The sequence below is a fragment of the Podarcis muralis genome, chromosome 10, assembly GCF_964188315.1.
Source record: "Podarcis muralis chromosome 10, rPodMur119.hap1.1, whole genome shotgun sequence".
Taxonomy (NCBI): domain Eukaryota; kingdom Metazoa; phylum Chordata; class Lepidosauria; order Squamata; family Lacertidae; genus Podarcis; species Podarcis muralis.
Window position 1 is genome coordinate 8,280,778 of NC_135664.1, and position 19,388 is coordinate 8,300,165.

The window sequence follows — 19,388 nt, forward strand, 5'->3', positions numbered from 1 at the left end:
CTTACAAATGTGCTGTCTATTGTGCATTTTTCGGTTTTTCCAGCAGTTTACAGCTGTGATCCAAAGAAAGCACTCCTGTACGTCTGCAGTTCTTCCAGTTACAGTACCTACACCTAAGGAATCAAGCCAACCATTAAAAACAGATAACAGGTCCCTGGGTTTTTTTTAATGCCTGCAATGAATTGCAACCCACATCTACATACCCACTAACAGAACATAATTTTAGACTAATCTATTCTTAAACCTAATAAAAGGCATTTTCCAGGTGTGTCTTATCCACATTCTAGATTTAATAGCACATCCTGACTCATTCAAGATGGTCCTAACAGAACATCCTGACTCTCTGGTTTAATTGCTCATCATATAGCTACCACTACTCAAGTTCCTACTCAGAATTGAGCAAAGATTAAATATTAAGTTAAATGAACATGAAGCTGTAAGACAGATAAGATGTGCCAAAGAAAATAGAGTTTAACAGAATCATGCATAAGAACAATATTCAATGTCCTGCACTGAAGGAGAAGTAATATTCACAGCTTTCACATTCAATACATTTCTCAGTGAAATCTATCAAACTGCAATATGCCAGAACTTCTGGAAACCACAGTTGACAGACTATATAAAATCAAAACTAAATGAAATTCATTTTCCCTACTAATATCCTAAATACCCCAAGTGATTCCATGCCAAACTCTACTTTTTCAGTTCCTACTTCCCATAAATATACGATATTGGCTAAGATTTAGTGCCATTAACTGAAGAGAATAGATTTTCACCTGAGAGGTAGATGTAAAGCAGACCCTAAAGCATGTGCGAACAACACATTCGTCTAAATATAATATATGCAATATGATATATACCTGCTTTCCCCTACTTGTGTGGTCTCATGTAGCACATCCACTATTCTGCACCACACACACACACACTGTGCAAAATGGGGATACTAAAACTATTATTCTTTAATCTATTCAAGGCATCACTTTAAAAAATAGCCCTTTAAACAGAAGCTTCCTCTAAAAAGAGAAAAAGAAAATTCACTCCCATATGCATGAAGCACAGTTTAAGCCGAACATCACTGACCAATCAAAATTAGTGAATGCACTGCATCTCTCTGCAGTGAAGGGAAGCGACAAGGTAGGCTGTCATTCTGCTCAGGCTGCCCGGAACAAGCTTTCCTAGGCAGCCAAAGCGGCTCCTCTTCCGAAAGCCTGCGCTGCCTCTGGAGACAAGAAGCCTTCAGTATGTTAAATGACTTTCATTATGCATTTTCAGATGCTTATTGATTCTACGGTGGGAAGCGGGAGACTGCAGCAGGCTCAGAAAGCAGCACTGCATGCTGTGTGCATGTGAACAAACAGCGCGGAAACAATGGCACAGCACAAGCGCAAATTTTCATTAAGGTCCTTTTTCGGAGAAATGCTATTCACCCTCTTCCCCCTGTACTCTGCTAACAAGTGAAAAAACCAACAACAACCACCAAAAAACAAACAAACTATGAATCCCTCCAAACTGGAACTGTTCCACCGGCTTCGGGAATTTATTGAATCCTCAATAGAGGTAAGGCACATTCCTTTTTACAATACAGAGCCTCAGCGGTAGCTAAGAAACAATGTTTGTGAAGGGGAGAGAGACGACAGGAGGTTCAGCTTAAAATTCTGATTTGGCTTCCTGCTTTTATTTTTGAGGACACACAGCATTCAAATATGCCTTCTTCCATTTAAAAGGATGAAATCCTTCAACAGTGTTTTGCCTGTAAATTCATGCGATCTGGAAGATTACAGTGTCTGTACCTCTTAAGGGATGGCACAGCTTAGGTTTCGGCTGCTAAATAGTTCTTAACGCAGTTAAAATGCTTTCTTCTGTCAAGGCCATTTGAAAAAAATATATATTAGGCAGCAGCATATGTCACTAACAAATTCAAATATCCCATAAAGGATCATAAATGCTTTTTTGTGGGGGATGGGTTATATGACTAATCCCAGGTTGCCTATGGGGAAATTGTGTGTGTGTGTGTGTGTTTCTGTTAAATGCTTTGCTACTGAAGGTATGTCTGAAGAAGTGTAATGCAAATAAGCTTACACAAAGTAAGGAAATCAAAATGCTACTTATAATTCCTACGAAGCAGTGGAGACTTTTACGTGGTCACATGAAGCCAATACATTAGTATGTAAACTAGTCTATTGTTAAAGCTGCATTCCACAGTACTTATGAATTATTGGTTTTTTTAATTGTAGAAACATTCCTCCCCTAACTACTACTGTATCCTTGGCTTTAACGTAATCTTAAAATATATCCAGTCTAAATGGATCCAAATGGAAAGGTATTTCAGGATGGGGACGAACAGAAGAGAACTACCATATTCGGAAGTACTTAAATAATTTTGTTAATGTTATATACTCCTACAGAAAACAATTTCACACTGTCTGACAGAAGCCATCTTTCAAAGTGTGCAATGATATGATACTAGAAGCATGTATTCAGTCATAATTGTATTTAAATGATTATAGAATCTCTGCTTTTATCATGTTTCATCTTCCTTTTCAAGGGAGCATATAATCTGATTCGGTTTTATTACCAACGACAAGAAAAACACAGTCGCCTGCAGATCTTCACAACAGCTATCGGGATGTGCTTATTATAATATATGTTTTTAAACCCAAGGAGTTACAAGAAAGTTATGGATCTACATTCCCCCTTGAATGGCGTGTGATGCATATATGGACACAGGACTAACAAAGGCACCTGCTCAAATACTCAAGGAGAGAAGATTAATTCAGTGGCTTATTGCTGAAGCAAAATGGTGAGCACCTCTTGCAAACGGATTTATAACATAAAACCAGAATTGTGGATTTGGCTGACGAATGAAGAAACAGTAACACAAATTTTCCCTGAAGGAATATCTAGATAAATACCAGCATGCTAAAATTTGGCTCCAAGTATGTCATATACAACAATAAAAACGCCATTTGTAGCACTTAGTACAGTGACTAAAGTTTAAGGGAACTATCCTAACCAGCTGATGTAGTTTATGACCCGAGTTATAGTAGCTGCAAATGAGCACACAGTAACTGGATTAATGCAACACACAGCAATTTTTGTGGCAAACCCAGGACTCCACACTAACGAACAAAAGTACCACACAAGCCATTGTACAACTCTAACAAAAGGGCATTTTTGAAGTCCAGTGTTAATTTCTATCCTGCAGCTTACATTTTTAGAAATGTAATTTTTAGAAATTAAAAAGTGGTGCCAAACAATGGAGAAGAGGCTAGAAATTATGAATCACTCACAAATGAGTTGCTGTCCACCGGTGGCTTTTAAAAGGGAGAGACAACTCATATACACCAGGCTCTGGTCTGTAGGAACCTATAATTAAGCCTTTTTGTTCAATTGTGCTTTTTTTTTTTTCATCTGCTGCTGATGTGCTGAAAACAAAAAGAAAAACTAAAATATTCTGCAAGGCTGGAAACAGATCGCAGCCATCTTTCTGTTGCCAGGTGAAAACGCATGTCAAAATCTGTCAGTGACACCATGTATGAATTTATGAGAAGCTGCTATAGTGAGCTGAAAGGCCCCTGAGGCAACAGAAAACAGGTAGGTCAGATGTTGCATGCACCCAACCTCTGTTTTAACATTTGCAGAAGAAAAGAGCACAGCTCTGGGTATGCGTTTCATTTTAATTACCTTCCCATCTTGACACCTCTGCTTTTATTTAACTGAACATCTATCTAACTGACTGGTGTGACAAAGACCTAATGTTTAATCTGTCTGTCTAAAAGTTGGCACATGGGGAATTTTTCCATTTTTGTAAGATTTCAGTTTGCATGTTCCTGCAGCTTAGCCTAGTAAAACAGGCTAGGTTATACAGTGTGCCTTGCTTCAGCTAAACTACCTCTAATCTTTCTGTTAACCACTGCAAAGGGTATATAATTTACAATACATTTAGAATAGCTGTAAACATGTCCCTATGGCTAAGACCTCATAAACAGAAGAAATTGCCATCTAAGACATTCAAAACTTGCATCTGGTGATAAGAGTAACAGCTAGTATTTTTTAAAAGGTTTTCTGCTTTATTTCCTAACCAAAACTCTTATAGTATAAAAATCATTGCCCTTCTTCAATAAATATGCCAGCTAATAATTAACCAAAACCCCAACCTATTATTGAAATTTCCGAGTGAAAGGACTAACAACTGTCATTTTATTTTTAAAATGTTTATTTTACAAGGGTGTAAACACGGATATGAAACAACCAAGACAAATCGGTTTTTGCCGAAATATCTTGCGCAGCAACTCTATGCACGTTTACCTAGGAGTAAGCCCCAGTGACCACAATGGGACTTACTTTTGAGTAAATAGCACTGTCAGAAGGCCTAAGGCACAGAAAGTGGTTCACCTTTCAGAAGCAGTCAATTAGCAAGCACCTAAAATTATTATTATTAAATATGTGACACTGGAATCATAAACTGCCCAGGGTGTGGTCATAGCAGAAGTCATATTGCCACAATTAATGCTATTTCAGTAAACTGTAAATCTTCAACATGGGATGGAAGACGACTTTTACAGTATTTTGTGCAGAAAACACACACAAATGCACCACCCACTTGACCCTGCCTATGTAACCCCACCATGACAAAATATGTATTCTTGTCTAACAAGATGACAAAGATGTTGTGATTAAATTCTCCTGCTTCATGCAGCTCAACAACTCAAGACTATGAAGCCAATCTCTCTGCTAGCAGCTTGAATTTCCTTGCATGGAACATGCTGGGCACATAAAAAAGATGTATCAATAGTTTATGAAACCAGTGCAAGAGACTGTGCATACATTTGCAAATCTTTGCGCATATGTGCAAACATTCAGTTATAACTGCACAATCAATTTATATGCACCCACAACATTTTACACGTATTGATACATCAAAGACAATCACTCGATACAAGACACCTTCCAAAGAGATAGCAGTAGACCATTCCAATAACATGACTGTAATCTAAATAAATGTTTCAAGGTGGAGTTATCATCCAGAGGAAGAAATGCAAAACGCATGTTTCTTTGAAATAAAGCCACCTCCCTTTCCCCACAAAAGCTTCATATAAAATAATATGGCTTAGTTTCCAACAAGTACAAAGGTCAAAGCTGTGCATGCAGTTTGCATTGCAAATGTTACAGCCTTGTTTTAAAAAAAATTCTTTTTTTACTGCCTTCAATTCCTGCAAGCTAAGTACAATTCCAAAGTCACCGTGTGTTAATTAAAAGCTAATAAAAACCAAAACCTGCTTTTCTGTAGACGTGTAAATTATGACGAGCATCCAAAAACCAAACAGCTTTATATGTTCTCTCTCATCTTTCAGGGCAAAACAAACTTCCAACCAAAGAATGTGTTTCTCTTCCATTCTAGAAGTCAACATGCAGTCTGAATCCAACATTACAGTTCGAGATGCCATTGACGACATCGACACAAATATGTACCAACCACTGTCTTATCCATTAAGCTTTCAAGTTTCTCTGACTGGATTTCTGGTGCTAGAAATTGTATTGGGACTTGGCAGCAACCTCACTGTCTTGGTACTTTACTGCATGAAATCCAACTTAATCAACTCGGTCAGTAACATTATTACAATGAACCTGCACGTCCTTGATGTAATAATTTGTGTGGGATGTATCCCTCTAACTATAGTTATTCTTCTGCTTTCTCTGGAGAGCAACACAGCACTGATCTGCTGCTTCCACGAGGCTTGTGTCTCCTTCGCAAGTGTCTCCACTGCAATCAACGTCTTTGCTATCACTTTGGACCGATACGATATCTCTGTGAAGCCTGCAAACCGGATCTTGACGATGGGAAGGGCTGTGACGCTCATGACATCGATATGGATCGTCTCTTTCTTCGCCTTCTTAATTCCATTCATCGAAGTGAATTTCTTCAGTCTTCAAAGTGCCAATACTTGGGAGAATAAGACGCTCTTGTGCGTCAGCACCAATGAATACTACACAGAGCTGGGAATGTACTACCACCTTTTGGTGCAGATTCCTATATTTTTTTTCACCGTTATAGTAATGTTAATTACGTACAGCAAAATCCTCCAGGCACTCAATATCCGAATAGGCACAAGGTTCTCCACGGCACAGAAGAAAAAAGCAAGGAAGAAAAAAACCATTTCTTTGTCCACGCAACATGAAACTACTGAAGTATCCCAAAGCAGTGGAGGGAGAAACGTCGTCTTTGGCGTGAGGACTTCCGTTTCTGTTATAATTGCCCTACGGAGAGCTGTAAAGAGACATCGCGAAAGGCGGGAAAGACAGAAGAGAGTCTTCAGGATGTCACTGTTGATCATTTCAACTTTTCTTCTCTGCTGGACGCCAATTACGGTTTTAAACACTACCATTTTATGTTTGGGCCCAAGTGACCTTTTGGTAAAACTGAGGTTATGTTTTCTAGTCATGGCATACGGAACTACCATTTTCCATCCTCTACTATACGCATTCACCCGACAGAAATTTCAGAAAGTTCTGAAAAGCAAAATGAAAAAACGCGTTGTTTCAATAGTGGAAGCTGACCCCATTCCAAATAATGCTGTTATACACAACTCGTGGATAGAGCCTAAGAGGAACAAGACAATTACTTTTGAAGACCATGAAGTAAGACAAAAATGCCTAGTACCTCAGGTTGTCACAGATTAGATTTCAGTATGCACTGAATCATTTAATAGGAAATGTTAAGAAGAAGCTGAAGGAAATACTGCCAAATAAGGATCTTTTTTTTTAAAAAAAATGGACGATAGAATTGGGTAGACTGTAAATGTTTGACATGTGCTAAATAGATAAGGCCTGTATATTCTATTTCTTCATTAGTCAAGGTGTGTGTTGCATGGCAGTTTGTTAAGAGTAATACCATGGAAATATTTTGTCAATATGCTGTCCTCCAATATACATCTACGTAAATATTTTATATAAAAATAGCCTTAAAAGGTGTACACTTTTAAACATATATATATATTTGAGTTGCTGTAAATATATAAAGCTTTGTTTTTAAGCTTTCTGCCACCAAAAGAGTTTATTGGCTTGACATAACTTGTGTGACATTAAGGTTTTTAAATCTTTCCAGATGGCTCTCTTCTGATATATCAAACTATATTAATGAACACCAAACTTTTTTTTATCGGAGCCAGAAATTATAATTATGTGTCCAATGCATCCCACACATGTTCATCACCCACCACATCTCTGACCTAATCTAAGGAATTATTAAATTTTAAGTTTCTTTAAAGCCGAAACAACCTGCCCTTACAACTAGTTTTCACAGAAAAAATAGACAACCTCTCTCATAACATAATGTTAATCTGTTACAGAAATGGTTATACGATAATGCACTTAAGTGTGAAGTAAAATGGATGAAATAAGGAATGTTCTTCCCATGTTTACTAGCCACATAAACAAGCCTTAATTATGCTATTCTGATTTTAAAACAATATTTTCTTCCTTCCAGCACTTTCTACTAAGTGTAGCATTGCAATCAAAATGCCAAATTTCCAACAGTTATTTTCCACAAATGCATCACAGGGCAGCTACACAAGTGTTATTATGAGCCCACCCAGACATTAAATTTGCAGTACAGCATTACTTCATTTGATTTGTAGGATCCAGATATCTGCCCTCAAGGAAGGCAGGATATTGCATTTTCCTACCGCTCAAACTAGCACGGCACCTTGTCCAATAACTAACAGGGTAATTGCAATTTGGAAGGTTATCAGAATCATAGCTGGCTGCATGATTCCAACTCTCCCCCACTCAGCCTGAAAAGAAAGGAATTGCGTAGGGACCCCCATTGATCCTTTATCATTCTGTTCTTACTACCGCTAGTTAACCCTAACCCTTAAAGTACTGTGTAGAAGAGACATTTGAAATGGTAAACTTGCAGTGATCCCTTAATCTTAAACCAGATGTGATATTGCTGCATTTCTGCCAGTTACCGCACTGATCAACACTGGGCGCACCCAGCTGTCATCATCGCTTAGGCCAGGGTTTCCCAAACTTGGGTCTCCAGCTGTTTTTGGACTACAACTCCCATCATCCCTAGCTAGCAGGACCAGTGGTCAGGGGTGAGGGGTGAGGGGTACTGCAGTCCCAAAACAGCTAGAGATTTGACTTAGGAAAACCCTGGCTTAGACCAACTGTGAGGTGTAGAACCCAACACTGTACTTGGGGTACAGTAATTTGGATCCTTGTCCCTTCAGAGCTGGGGGACGCGGGTGGCGCTGTGGGTAAAAGCCTCAGCGCCTAGGGCTTGCCGATCGAAAGGTCGGCGGTTCGAATCCCCGTGGCGGGGTGCGCTCCCGCTGCTCAGTCCCAGCGCCTGCCAACCTAGCAGTTCGAAAGCACCCCCGGGTGCAAGTAGATAAATAGGGACCGCTTACCAGCGGGAAGGTAAACGGCGTTTCCGTGTGCTGCGCTGGCTCGCCAGATGCAGCTTGTCACGCTGGCCACGTGACCCGGAAGTGTCTCCGGACAGCGCTGGCCCCCGGCCTCTTGAGTGAGATGGGCGCACAACCCTAGAGTCTGTCAAGACTGGCCCGTACGGGCAGGGGTACCTTTACCTTTACCTTACCCTTCAGAGCTAATAAAGACCAATTTCTGATCAGGCTCAGCAATGCTTTTGGGAGAGAGGTGAACACAGCCCTCTTTTAAAGAGGGGTTTCTTATATTTCTTCCTCAAGATGTTTGGGTGACCAATCTAGGATATTTTCCCCTGGGCAGCAGGAGTGAAACTGAACAAGTGATGTTGTAAGAACTCCACGCATTTCCAGATAAGACAGTTTTCTCTGCTTAACCAATTTTAAAAAGACTTGGGCAGCCTTCATGTGGACATTGGAAGGAAAAAATCCAACCCACTGCCCTTTCCTTCCAATGATCTTTGTGCACTGATTCTAGAGTGGATTTAGGATAATCTTGCAAATGAATCAGCTACCTGGTGTTAGGTCTGTTTGCATCAGAAGTCCTGGTGCAGACCCAAGTTGTCAACCAATCTGTCCTGACCTGGCACTGCTCTGATCTCACCAAGAGACTATAAAGCCTAGCACCAGCCAACATGATGCTTTGTGAAACGGGGTGTGTGTGTGTGTGTGTGTGTTGAATTTCAATTAGCACCTTAAATTAAGCTCCCCCCCCCTTTGTCACGGGTTTTCAAAGGACACCCAAAAGGTACAGATCAGTCAAGAGGTTTTAAAAGTCTTATCAAAGGCAGTGTAGTAGATGTGACATACCGTATTTTTCCATCTAGAAGACTCCCCCATGTATAAGACGCCTCCTATTTTCGGGGAAACAACCAATCGCCAGTCCACCCTCGGCACTATCCGTGTACAAGACGCCCCCGAATTTTTGACATTATTTTTAGGGGGGGAACCTAGTCTTATACACGGAAAAATACGGTATATGGCAAAACCAAGATAGTGAGATGCATACTGCAAACACCCACACACAGTCACTTTCAATTTAATGGGGATGCTATGGAATGGTGTCACCACCGTCCTGGCACATTTAGAGGCACAGTCTTCTTAAAGGTTCCTTGCCTGGCCCTGTAAACAAGGGAAGGTGTATGATGTAGCCTCTGACCCCCTGCTTAAGCCCAGCCTCAGCTATGTTCTGCTTCTCTGGCTGCCCAAGCAGCTTCAGAAAGTTGAGAATACTGGACTTAACAAGGTAGTCAATATGTACATGGAATTGCAGCCTTCACAAATGCCAGCTTTTATGAAGTCACCCGAGGGAAGATCTACCCCATCCATATAAAGCACAGCCAATGCACATTTAAAGCACACAACGTGCCCCAAGGAATCCTGGGAACTGTAGTTTCCCCTTCAGAGCTACAATTCCCAGCAGCCTTAACAAACGACATTTCCCAGGATTCTTTGGCAGAAGCAATTTCATTCATGGCTTAGTAGGTAGAGTATGAGACTCTTGATCTCAGGGTTGTGGGTTCATGTTGGACGAATTCCCACACTGCAGGCGGGTTGGACTAGATGACCCTCGTGCTCCCTTCCAACTCTACAAGTCTATGACTCTAAGTTATGCGCTTTAAATGTGTTTTGGGTGTGCTTCCAATGTATGCTGCGGATCTGCTCTGAATCCACCCTAGGTTTTCAACACGGAAAGATGACCAAGCTGTCTGTAAGATGTTGCGTTCTGGAGACCCGCAAAACACACACACTGCCTAAGTGTATTGAATAAATATTAAGCCTAAGTTCCAAGAGTTCTGGACAACAGGTGGCACGACGCAAAGCGCACACACACAAGCTGCAGCTTGCCAAGCCTAACACAACCCACAGGCCACATCCTGCGGCTTGGCAAGTGATTTAACTATCTGTTTTCGCTGCCTACCTACAAATTGTCAATCAGCGATGGGCCATCATGCATGGATGGCAAGATGCATTCACTCTGGCCACAAGTTAGTCGCGCAAGACGGCCTTTAAAAGCCCTGCATAAAAATTACTTATGCAGCAAAAGGCAGGTCTTTTAAAAGACAATACGGTTACTGAGCAATTGCAGCAGAAATTATTATTAAGAATATTTGGCAGGCAAGCTAGCATTAAAGACGACGTGATGGTAGAAGTGGGAGGAATCAATGTATCAGAGTCTCAAGTGTTACCAAAACCTAAACTAAACTAACTAAATGCTAATGCTAACTAAAACTTATCAACCATAATGGTAGCTCCTATAACCCCAGGAAGGTTAGGGAGAACTGGTTCTTCTCATGGCAAACAAAACAGATTAAAGTAATAACAATGGCTCAGCATTCATCAAGCATTCGTCATAACCTTCTTTGGAGCAACTCTAAATCTTTCATCTGACAGAAGGCAGACAGCACCAGTTCTCAGTTATCTAGAAAGCAGGGCTCCACATCAATGCAAAATATTCTCAATCACTTTAAATCTTATCCCTGTCTTGTCTTTAAGGGAGACTGAGGTACAGCTACTGTCAACTTACAATTCTATGGCTTCTCACACGAGAGATAATAGCCACCTTACAATGACAGGCACAGATTTGTAACACAAGCAAGTGTAAGTTAGCCTTTAAAAGCGACGGACAGAATTAACAGAATTCGCTAGCACCCCTTTCCAATAATTTAGTCAAGAGGCAATATGTGTAATTAGATGTACTGACAATAGGGAACCGGAGCAGGTTTTGGTAAGAACTATATCACAATTAGCCAGTACTGTACATACAGATAACTATACAGGTCTTCCTGGTGAATATACCGTTCTGGTGACGGGTTCATTCACTGCCATTGTATACTGTATGTTGTATTTTTTTTTTATTTCACAACAAAGAAACGGAACTCTCTTCTCTTCCCCCACAGCCACCTACAACCCCCCGCCCCCAAATCCTCTCACGGGTCCCCGTGAAAATGTGGGGCTGGGCTTGGAGGGGCTAGGAAAAGTCAGTCCTGTCCCAGCCTACAATGTTCAGGGAGGTCCCGGACCTTCCAGAGAGGCTTCTGAGGGTGAACAGGGAAGTGCAAAGGGAGACAGGATATATACTTTCAACAACTCGCCTGCATTAATTCCTCTTACGGTCTAAGCCAACGATACCAATTCAACAAGACTAGGTTTCCTATAAGCAACTGTTTGGATCTTGCATGTGATTCTATCATCATGTATCCGGTGGCAAAGCAACATCTCTACGGTGGAAGGAAATTAAATGTTGTACAGTCGTACCTTGAAGTCAAACAGAATCCATTCCAGAAGTCCGTTCAACTTCCCAAACATTTGGAAATCAAAGCGTGTCTTCCGATTGGCTGCAGGAAGCTCCTGCAGAAGCCGTGTCAGATGTTCAGGTTCCAAAGAACATTAGCAAACCGGAACACTCACTTCCAGGTTTGCGGCGTTCAGGAGCCAAAACGTTCAACTTGCAAGGCATTCGCAAACCAAGGTATGACTGTACAAGGGTTATAATCTGAAACAGACACCTAAAAAGAGGCAGCTACCGGATCTGACATTAGATTGTATGTACTAAAACACTAGATTTTTAGGCGGACAGCCTCCTTAAATGTTTGATAAATGTGTTGTGTTTGCAATATCATTTTTCGCCAGCACTGCTTTTGCCTCAACAACTCTGCAATCGCTCATGGTTAAAGGGAACAATGGTCATATCAGATAGCAAGTCCTTGTTCCTCTTATCAGTCAGATGAAGGAAAATAGTTGATTGCTCTTTAGTTATCTGACTACCATCTTTAATTCAAATTTCCTGTCCTCCTCTGACAGATGGTTTTAACTCGATAAGTGTACAGCCAATAATAGTGCCATATTTTACTACCAAACAACATTTTTTAAAGTGTTCTAGAGTTGCATTGGGTTGTTCCAAGTGCCTGCTGTAACAATGTTAGCCTAGGTACAGCATGCCTACTAATAAGTAAATTGCATTGAGTTCAGTAGGATTTACTCCAAAGTAGTGTGTTGCACAAGGCAAATTGTGAGTTGCATAAGACTGTTCAGCTGATCATATTTTATCTAATCAGCTAAATATATGAACAAGTATTTCGCTCTTGTAGGCAGCTCCTTTCTTCACAATGGGAACAAAATACAGTCATACCTCATGTTAAGTCCGCTTCATATTACGTTCTTTCAGGATAAGTCCTGCAGCGACCCAGAAGTACCAGAAAGGATTACTTCCGGGTTTCGCCACTTGCGCATGCGCAGACGCGCAAAATGACGTCACGCGCATGCGCAGAAGTGGCGAATCGCAACCCGCGCGTGCACAGACGCAGGTTGCGTTCTGCTCATGTTGCGAACAGGCCTCCGGAACGGATCCCGTTCGCAACCAGAGGTACCACTGTAATAAGTAGAAGATCAGGAAGTAGTTTCCCTATCCGAACAAAATAGGAAACTGTACTTAACTGAAGACTTCTTAATTTCTCAGTTTGTTCTTTGTTCCCCCCAAGAGCTACATGAGTAACCAAAAGACTTGTTCATGTCTCAGCTTATTAAACAGAATTAGGATCATCCAAACACAGTGTCCCAAAGAGCAGGTTGCTTCAGCTGCAACGCCAAACCAGTTCGGCATTTCTGGAATGAGCTCGGCGCTTGCACACTCCCCACCACCGAATTCACTTGACTAGCAAATTCCTGGGTTTTGGAAAACCATAGTTTGCCCCCTGAACAAGCCTCACAAACTTCTGGAGCATCCCTGTACCATTTTGTACCCTTCACAGTCAAGGTTACGAACTGTGCAGAGAGCCACCAACTTCAGAAGAATGCTCTTCAGAAGATCTCTCCACTATAGATTCATCAGCCTTCACAGCAGAATCTATGGAGATCGCAAACCTGTCGTCCTCCAAACACAAGGTGGGTTTCTTACATCGAGAATTTGTCTTGTGTTTAACAACTTGCCTGGTAGCCAGAACCAACTGCAACTTCCATGCAGGCAAGTAAGCAAGCTGGCAGAGGAGACACAACCTGCTCTACCGCTCTTCTGCCAGCTTGCTTAGTTTCCATGCCAGCCACAGAGGAAGGGAAGTCTCTAACTTCCTCCACAACAACCATGGAATTGCACTGGGCAGAGGGGGTGGGGGAAATGGAGTCATTTTTTTAAAGTCTTCTTTCTAAGAAGCCAAACAGTCTAAGTAGCCAGGTTCACCATGTTGGAAGGGCAGCTTGTGCAAGCTGTTGTTTCTTGTGCAAGCTAGTAACTCTTGTTGGGTTCATCTGCAAGGCTGGCTCACAGAAAGATGCTCCCTGTCCATTTAGGTCTATACCTCTGAGTTTAAGCACATTAAAAAGTAGTGCTCAGGGTAGCTATTGATTATCTCCTCGAGACTCACGCAAAGATTGCCTTACAGAAGTGGGGCAGATCAATTTTTTAAAGATGTGACTATCCAGGATCAATATATTTTGCCAACAAGCTAAAATCACCCTGCACAGATCTTCAAATAGAACAAAAGCATTCTGACTCAAACACCACCTTGACAGAGCTATTCAGCTGCTATGTGTCGTTAAACACAGGCATCCATACCTTAGGGGACATTTATAATGATGCTTCTTTCAAATCCTTTGACACTCTCTGGTGTGAAAATGGGACTTTCCAGCGGTCAAGCACAGCAGCACTATCAGATCAGAAACTGTTTTGGAATGGTTTAAGGATGAAACTAAACCCAAAACCAATCTTGTATGCCATCTGGGTTGCAGTGACAGAAGAATTCAAAAACAGCGACAGAGAAACAGGTTTCCTTTCATGCTAGTCAGCTGAGTATATGTTCCCCCAGAGAGAATAAGGGGTTTGAAAGAATACTATTCTTGCAATTATCTTAGCAAAGATATGTCTCATACAATATGCTTTAGCACCTATCGCTTGAGACAACACACACACACACACACACACACACACTTGGGTAATACATCTCATTTGGATTCAAGGCAATTTCAAATGATTAAATCTTGTTAAGCCACTAAAAAGACAAAATGTTTGCTTACACAGAGCAATTTAAAATCTTCAGTTGTGACATTCCAGCATATGAGCAATAGCCTGTAAGATTCCATTCCACCATTTCAAACAGGCTCTTCAGAGGAGTGAATAAACCCTATTCTAATAAACACATTTTGAAGCAACCATGAAAGCTAAAAAAATAATCTAGTAAACACACACAACCCCAGGTCTCAGTTGCTCTCCAGCACAGAACCATTATTCAACGACCTTTTTTTTTTTTAGTGATGGTTATAAATGTTTGTTTTTTTGTGCATTAAAGGGAAAATTACATAGTTCATATCATACAAAATTATACCAGGAGGCACTTCCCTCAAAATTCTATTATGGATTATATTCTGAGTGATTTCATGTACATAAATAGCTTGTGTGAAGGACAAACACTGGAGTGATATGACTTTGGTCTTAAATACTATTCTACTTTACTCGAAATGAACTAACATGCTACACTGGCCCAGTCCTGGATTAAACCAAATTCACTAACTGAAAAACGCAGAAGCTACTTTCTCTCCCATTACCTAAAATTTAAAGGGCTAAAAAGGATCTATGAATTTCTGGTGCTTTACTACACTGATAAGTGCACAGATATTTTGATTCGACAACTGAAGCTTTCCATAACATCATTGATAGAAAGTGTCAGTGGGACAGGGAAAACTATTTAGGGTACTTCTATTTGCTACTTAGCTTCCAGGGATCCTGGTAATCCAATTAAGGAAAATCATACTTTGGGCTCACTTTGGGCGGGCCCAGTTAAGCACCTCCACCTGCCTGAGGGAAGAGATTGAATGTTGCCATAGGAACAACAGGGCAATGATGCTCTCCAGGAGTGGGTAGACATTACCCCAGTCCCTTGCCTGGTTGAAGGTGCCATCATCTGGCAAATAGAACAGCCTGGGTTAGTCTGTGTATGAGGCGACCTGGGAGCTGGGGCTTTCTCTGTGCTGAAACCAAAAATGATGGCTTTGGGAAACGTGCCATAAACCTGATGGGGAACCAAGATCTATTGGAGTGTTAATGCTGTGAGCCCTTCCATCTTACGCTCAGGTTGTACATACGTGTAAATAAAACCTGCCTGGAACATGTGAAGAAATAATAATAATAATAATAATAATAATAATAATAATGATGATAATAATAATTCTTTTGAGCATGTCTTTGAGAAATAGAATCCCAAAGGTTTTCTGGATGTGTGGAATTTTGAGATGGTTAAAAAAAAAAACACCTCAACATGGTGGCACTTTGAAAACAATACAGAACATATTAAAAATACAATAATTAAACAGACAAACAACCTTCTGTAATCAATGGTACCATAACATACCATAATGGTACCAAACATAACTGCTTAGTGCATAGGGTGATATATAGCATTTATACCCCAATGTCGAAGCAGCAAGAGACTTCAGAAGTCCCAGGACTTACCCAGGATTCTGTTTTCTTACAATCAAGGTCAGTGGAGACTGTGGTGTCTTTAAGATGTATGGTTCACTAGTAATCACACCTCCCACCCCTTGCAACAAATCAAATTCACCTTAAGATGAACCGGCAGGGAACTGTAATAATAGCTGGACATTCTTCTCCCCCACTACAGCTAAGCACACTAGACTGATATGGGCAAGTGTGAGGGGAGCTAGCCATAACGCTTGTGATCTAGTACATATTGTGGGCTTCTTTGCAAGTCTGGAGCCAAGACACAGCCCTGTATTCAAACAGGTAAGTTTGATGAGGTCTGAGGACACTGCTCTTGCTTGTGGAAAGGGCGCCAGAAGATTTATCAAGGCTAGTCAAAGATCAAAGTTAACCGGCATTGTAATGGTCTTAGGGGGAATCTCAGGGGCTGTGCTACATTCATGGCATCAAGACAGGGTGTCAGGAGTGCGTGCAGGAGCCAGGCCCTGGGACCAGCAGGACTTCGCAGGACTGGGGCCTTCCTAAATTTGTTCTGAAGAGGCAAGGCGCGGCTGCACAGGTGAGGCCGATTGGTAACTCACAGCACCTGGTGGCAAGAGCCAGGAATGGATATAAGGTCAGCATTTCCCTTCGGCTCTTTGCCACAGCAACGCGTTTCCTGCCTTGCTGCATTTGGCTCCTTGACCCCTTGCCTCTTGATCCTCGGACCCTTGACTTTGTGACTCCTTGCTTCTTGATCCTCAGACCCTTGGCATCTTGACTCCCGGCTCTGTGACCCTCGGACTCTTGGCTTCCGGACTCCCGTTCCTGCTCCCACCTTGCCATCTTGGACCCGGTCCCGATGTCCCCAGCCAGGACTTCATTCGCCCGTGAACCGGACCGTGACACAGGGGAATCCCCTCTTACGCAGGGGTTCTGTTCCCGGGACAAGAGCAAGTGGGGATTCCCCCATTCCATTCTGCCCCCTTTCGGCAAGGAAAACGGCGCATGCGTCAGCAGGAGTGTGCTGGTTGCATGCAACTGGGGAGACGCCCGTGCCTAAACGATGCTGCCAATGTGCTACTGTGCGCATGATACAGAGCTTCCTTACAATAAGACGACCATGAATGAAACAAGTTATGCCCAGGCCTGTGAAATACTAGCAAGCCACCAGATTTTATTCAAGGAATATACCAAATGCATTTGGCTCCATTTATTGTTAACACCATAGTGTTTTGAGCCCTTCATTTGGAGGTTCTTAGATATTTCCGGCCTCATCCTGTGAGCAGCATGCATCAGACCTGCCTTTTATGTAAGGTTCTGTTTTTAGCTTTTAATCATTTTGGTTTTAATCTAATTCTATAACTTGCTTTGGATTACTTTTTGTAAAAGAAAAGCAACTAATAAGTGCTAACAACAACAGTAATAAATAATAATTGTTGTTGTTGTTGTTACTCTCCTCCCTATTCCCCTCTTCTTTTCAAGCCACAATTTTTAAGTTTTGAATTGATGTTGAAAAATCCTCTTTAGCCATACATGCTGAAAACACATTACCTGCTAGTAATTGATATATCCCTCGTTTTTAAAGAAATTTATCAAACACATAATTGCTCCAATTTGCATTCTCTTGATTACTTTATTCAAATCCTTCTCCATGATTTCCTCCCCCTTTCCCTTTCCTTTCCTTTCCTTGTGTTCTCTTAATTAAATTATAGGGGTTATTTTTAGACTCAGTGGGCCTTTTATTTTATATCTTATACAGTAGTGCCAAGTATATGCACTTAGCTAATAAATACTAACACTGCATTATGCTGGAAGCCGTTTCAGTTTCAAATTTCAATTTCGCTGCAGGATCCTGGACGTAACCATGGTTCTCAAATCCACAGCTTAGGCGCATACTTGCATTCATTTTATCTCAGGCCGGCAATGGCCATACACAAGTGGTGAAGGATGTGTAATCTTGGAGCATAAGATTCTCCTAAACCACATCTGTTTTTCCTTGTTGCGCACAGACGATAGAGCAGGGATAACCAACATGGGACCTTCCAGTTGTTGTTGGAACTCCCAATTGCCCGCAGCCTCAATCAAATAGCCAATGGTCAGAGATGAGGGGAACCGTAGTTCAACATTTGGAACGTTGACTACCCCTGCTATAAAGTGTAAAAAGGTAAAGGGACCCCTGACCATTAGGTCCAGTTGCAGACGACTCTGGGGTTGCGGCGCTCATCTCGCTTTATTGGCTGAGGGAGCCAGCGTACAGCTTCCGGTCATGTGGCCAGCATGACTAAGCAGCTTCTGGCGAACCAGAGCAGCGCACGGAAACGCCGTTTACCTTCCCGCCGGAGCGGTACCTATTTATCTACTTGCACTTTGACGTGCTTTCGAACTGTTAGGTTGGCAGGAGCAGGGACCGAGCAACGGGAGCTCACCCCGTTGCAGGGATTCGAACCGCTGACCTTCTGATCGGCAAGTCCTAGGCTCTGTGGTTTAACCCACAGCACCACCCGCATCCCATGCTATAAAGTGTATCTGATGTCAATAAGCACTTTGGACTGCAGATCACACAGTTTTAGCTTCCTTTTAGATTCCCAATGTGGGGGCACTATTATGTTTTTTTTGGGGGGTGGGGGTCTTACAGGGCAATCCTATGCATTTCTGCTCTGAAGTAAGTCTAATGAGATATAGTGGTACCTTGGTTCTCAAACGCCTTGGTACTTGAACAACTTGGAACCAGAATGCTGCAAACCCAGAAGTGCTCCGGTTTGCAAACCTTTTTCGGAAGCCAAACATGCTCCGTTTTGAGTGTTTCACTTCCAATTTGAGTGTTACGCTGAGGTTTGTCTGTTTTTGCTATTTCTTTTGCGTTTTTGTTTTTGTGGTTTTTTGTTTTGTTTTTGTGACTGTGTGGAACCCAGTTCAGCTATTGATTGATTGATTGATTGATTGTGTGACTGCAGTACATTGTTTACTGCTTTCATTCTATGGATCAATGGTCTCATTGGATAGTAAAATTCATGTTAAATTGCTGTTTTAGGGGTTGTTTTTAAAAGTCTGGAACGGATTAATCCATTTTGAATTACTTTCTATGGGAAAGCGCGCCTTGGTTTTGGAACGCTTTGGTTTTGGAACGGACTTCCGGAATGGATTAAGTTTGAGCACCAAGGTACGACTGTATAAAACATGCATAGGATGTCAGCCAACTTATTATTATATTTATTGTTATTTATGAAATCTGCATACCACAATTCTTCCGAAGATCACAGGGCAGTTCACAACACGAAAATACAAAATGAGAACACAAAATACGTAATACAAACAAAAACAAGGCAATAACCCCACTCCTACAAACACATTTAACTTACCCAGGAGTAAGCCTCATTAAATTCAATGGGACTTACTTCTGAGTAGATATGCATAGGCTTGCACTGTCCTGTTAAATTTCTCAGACCACTGTTTATCCTCAACGCACTTTCAATCTTGTCAGTGTATTTTCTCATCACAGAGGCCAAAGATGGTTAACATGCAGCTTG

At 41.6% G+C, this 19,388-nt stretch overlaps 2 protein-coding genes across 7 annotated transcripts in view; one reads left to right on the forward strand and one right to left on the reverse strand.

Moving 5' to 3' along the window:
- COG5 (component of oligomeric golgi complex 5) overlaps positions 1-19,388 on the reverse strand; it is a 163,158-nt gene that overhangs the window by 122,368 nt on the left and 21,402 nt on the right. The window lies entirely within an intron of this gene.
- On the forward strand, positions 1,165-7,354 carry GPR22 (G protein-coupled receptor 22). 3 transcript variants are annotated; one of them, XM_028747465.2, is made up of 3 exons: positions 1,165-1,557; positions 2,546-3,594; positions 5,355-7,354. In XM_028747465.2, the coding sequence occupies exon 3, from the start codon at positions 5,380-5,382 to the stop codon at positions 6,679-6,681; it is 1,302 nt and encodes a 433-aa protein (XP_028603298.2). In that variant the 5' UTR covers positions 1,165-1,557; positions 2,546-3,594; positions 5,355-5,379; the 3' UTR covers positions 6,682-7,354. The 3 variants fall into 3 exon arrangements, with proteins under 3 accessions (XP_028603298.2, XP_028603301.2, XP_028603300.2); XM_028747468.2 differs by having other exon boundaries at positions 5,402-7,354; XM_028747467.2 differs by having other exon boundaries at positions 2,662-3,594.

Bases quoted from the DNA above. Each gene is read 5' to 3' on its own strand.
- GPR22 (XM_028747465.2), top strand. From the start codon at position 5,380: ATGTGTTTCTCTTCCATTCTAGAAGTCAACATGCAGTCTGAATCCAAC.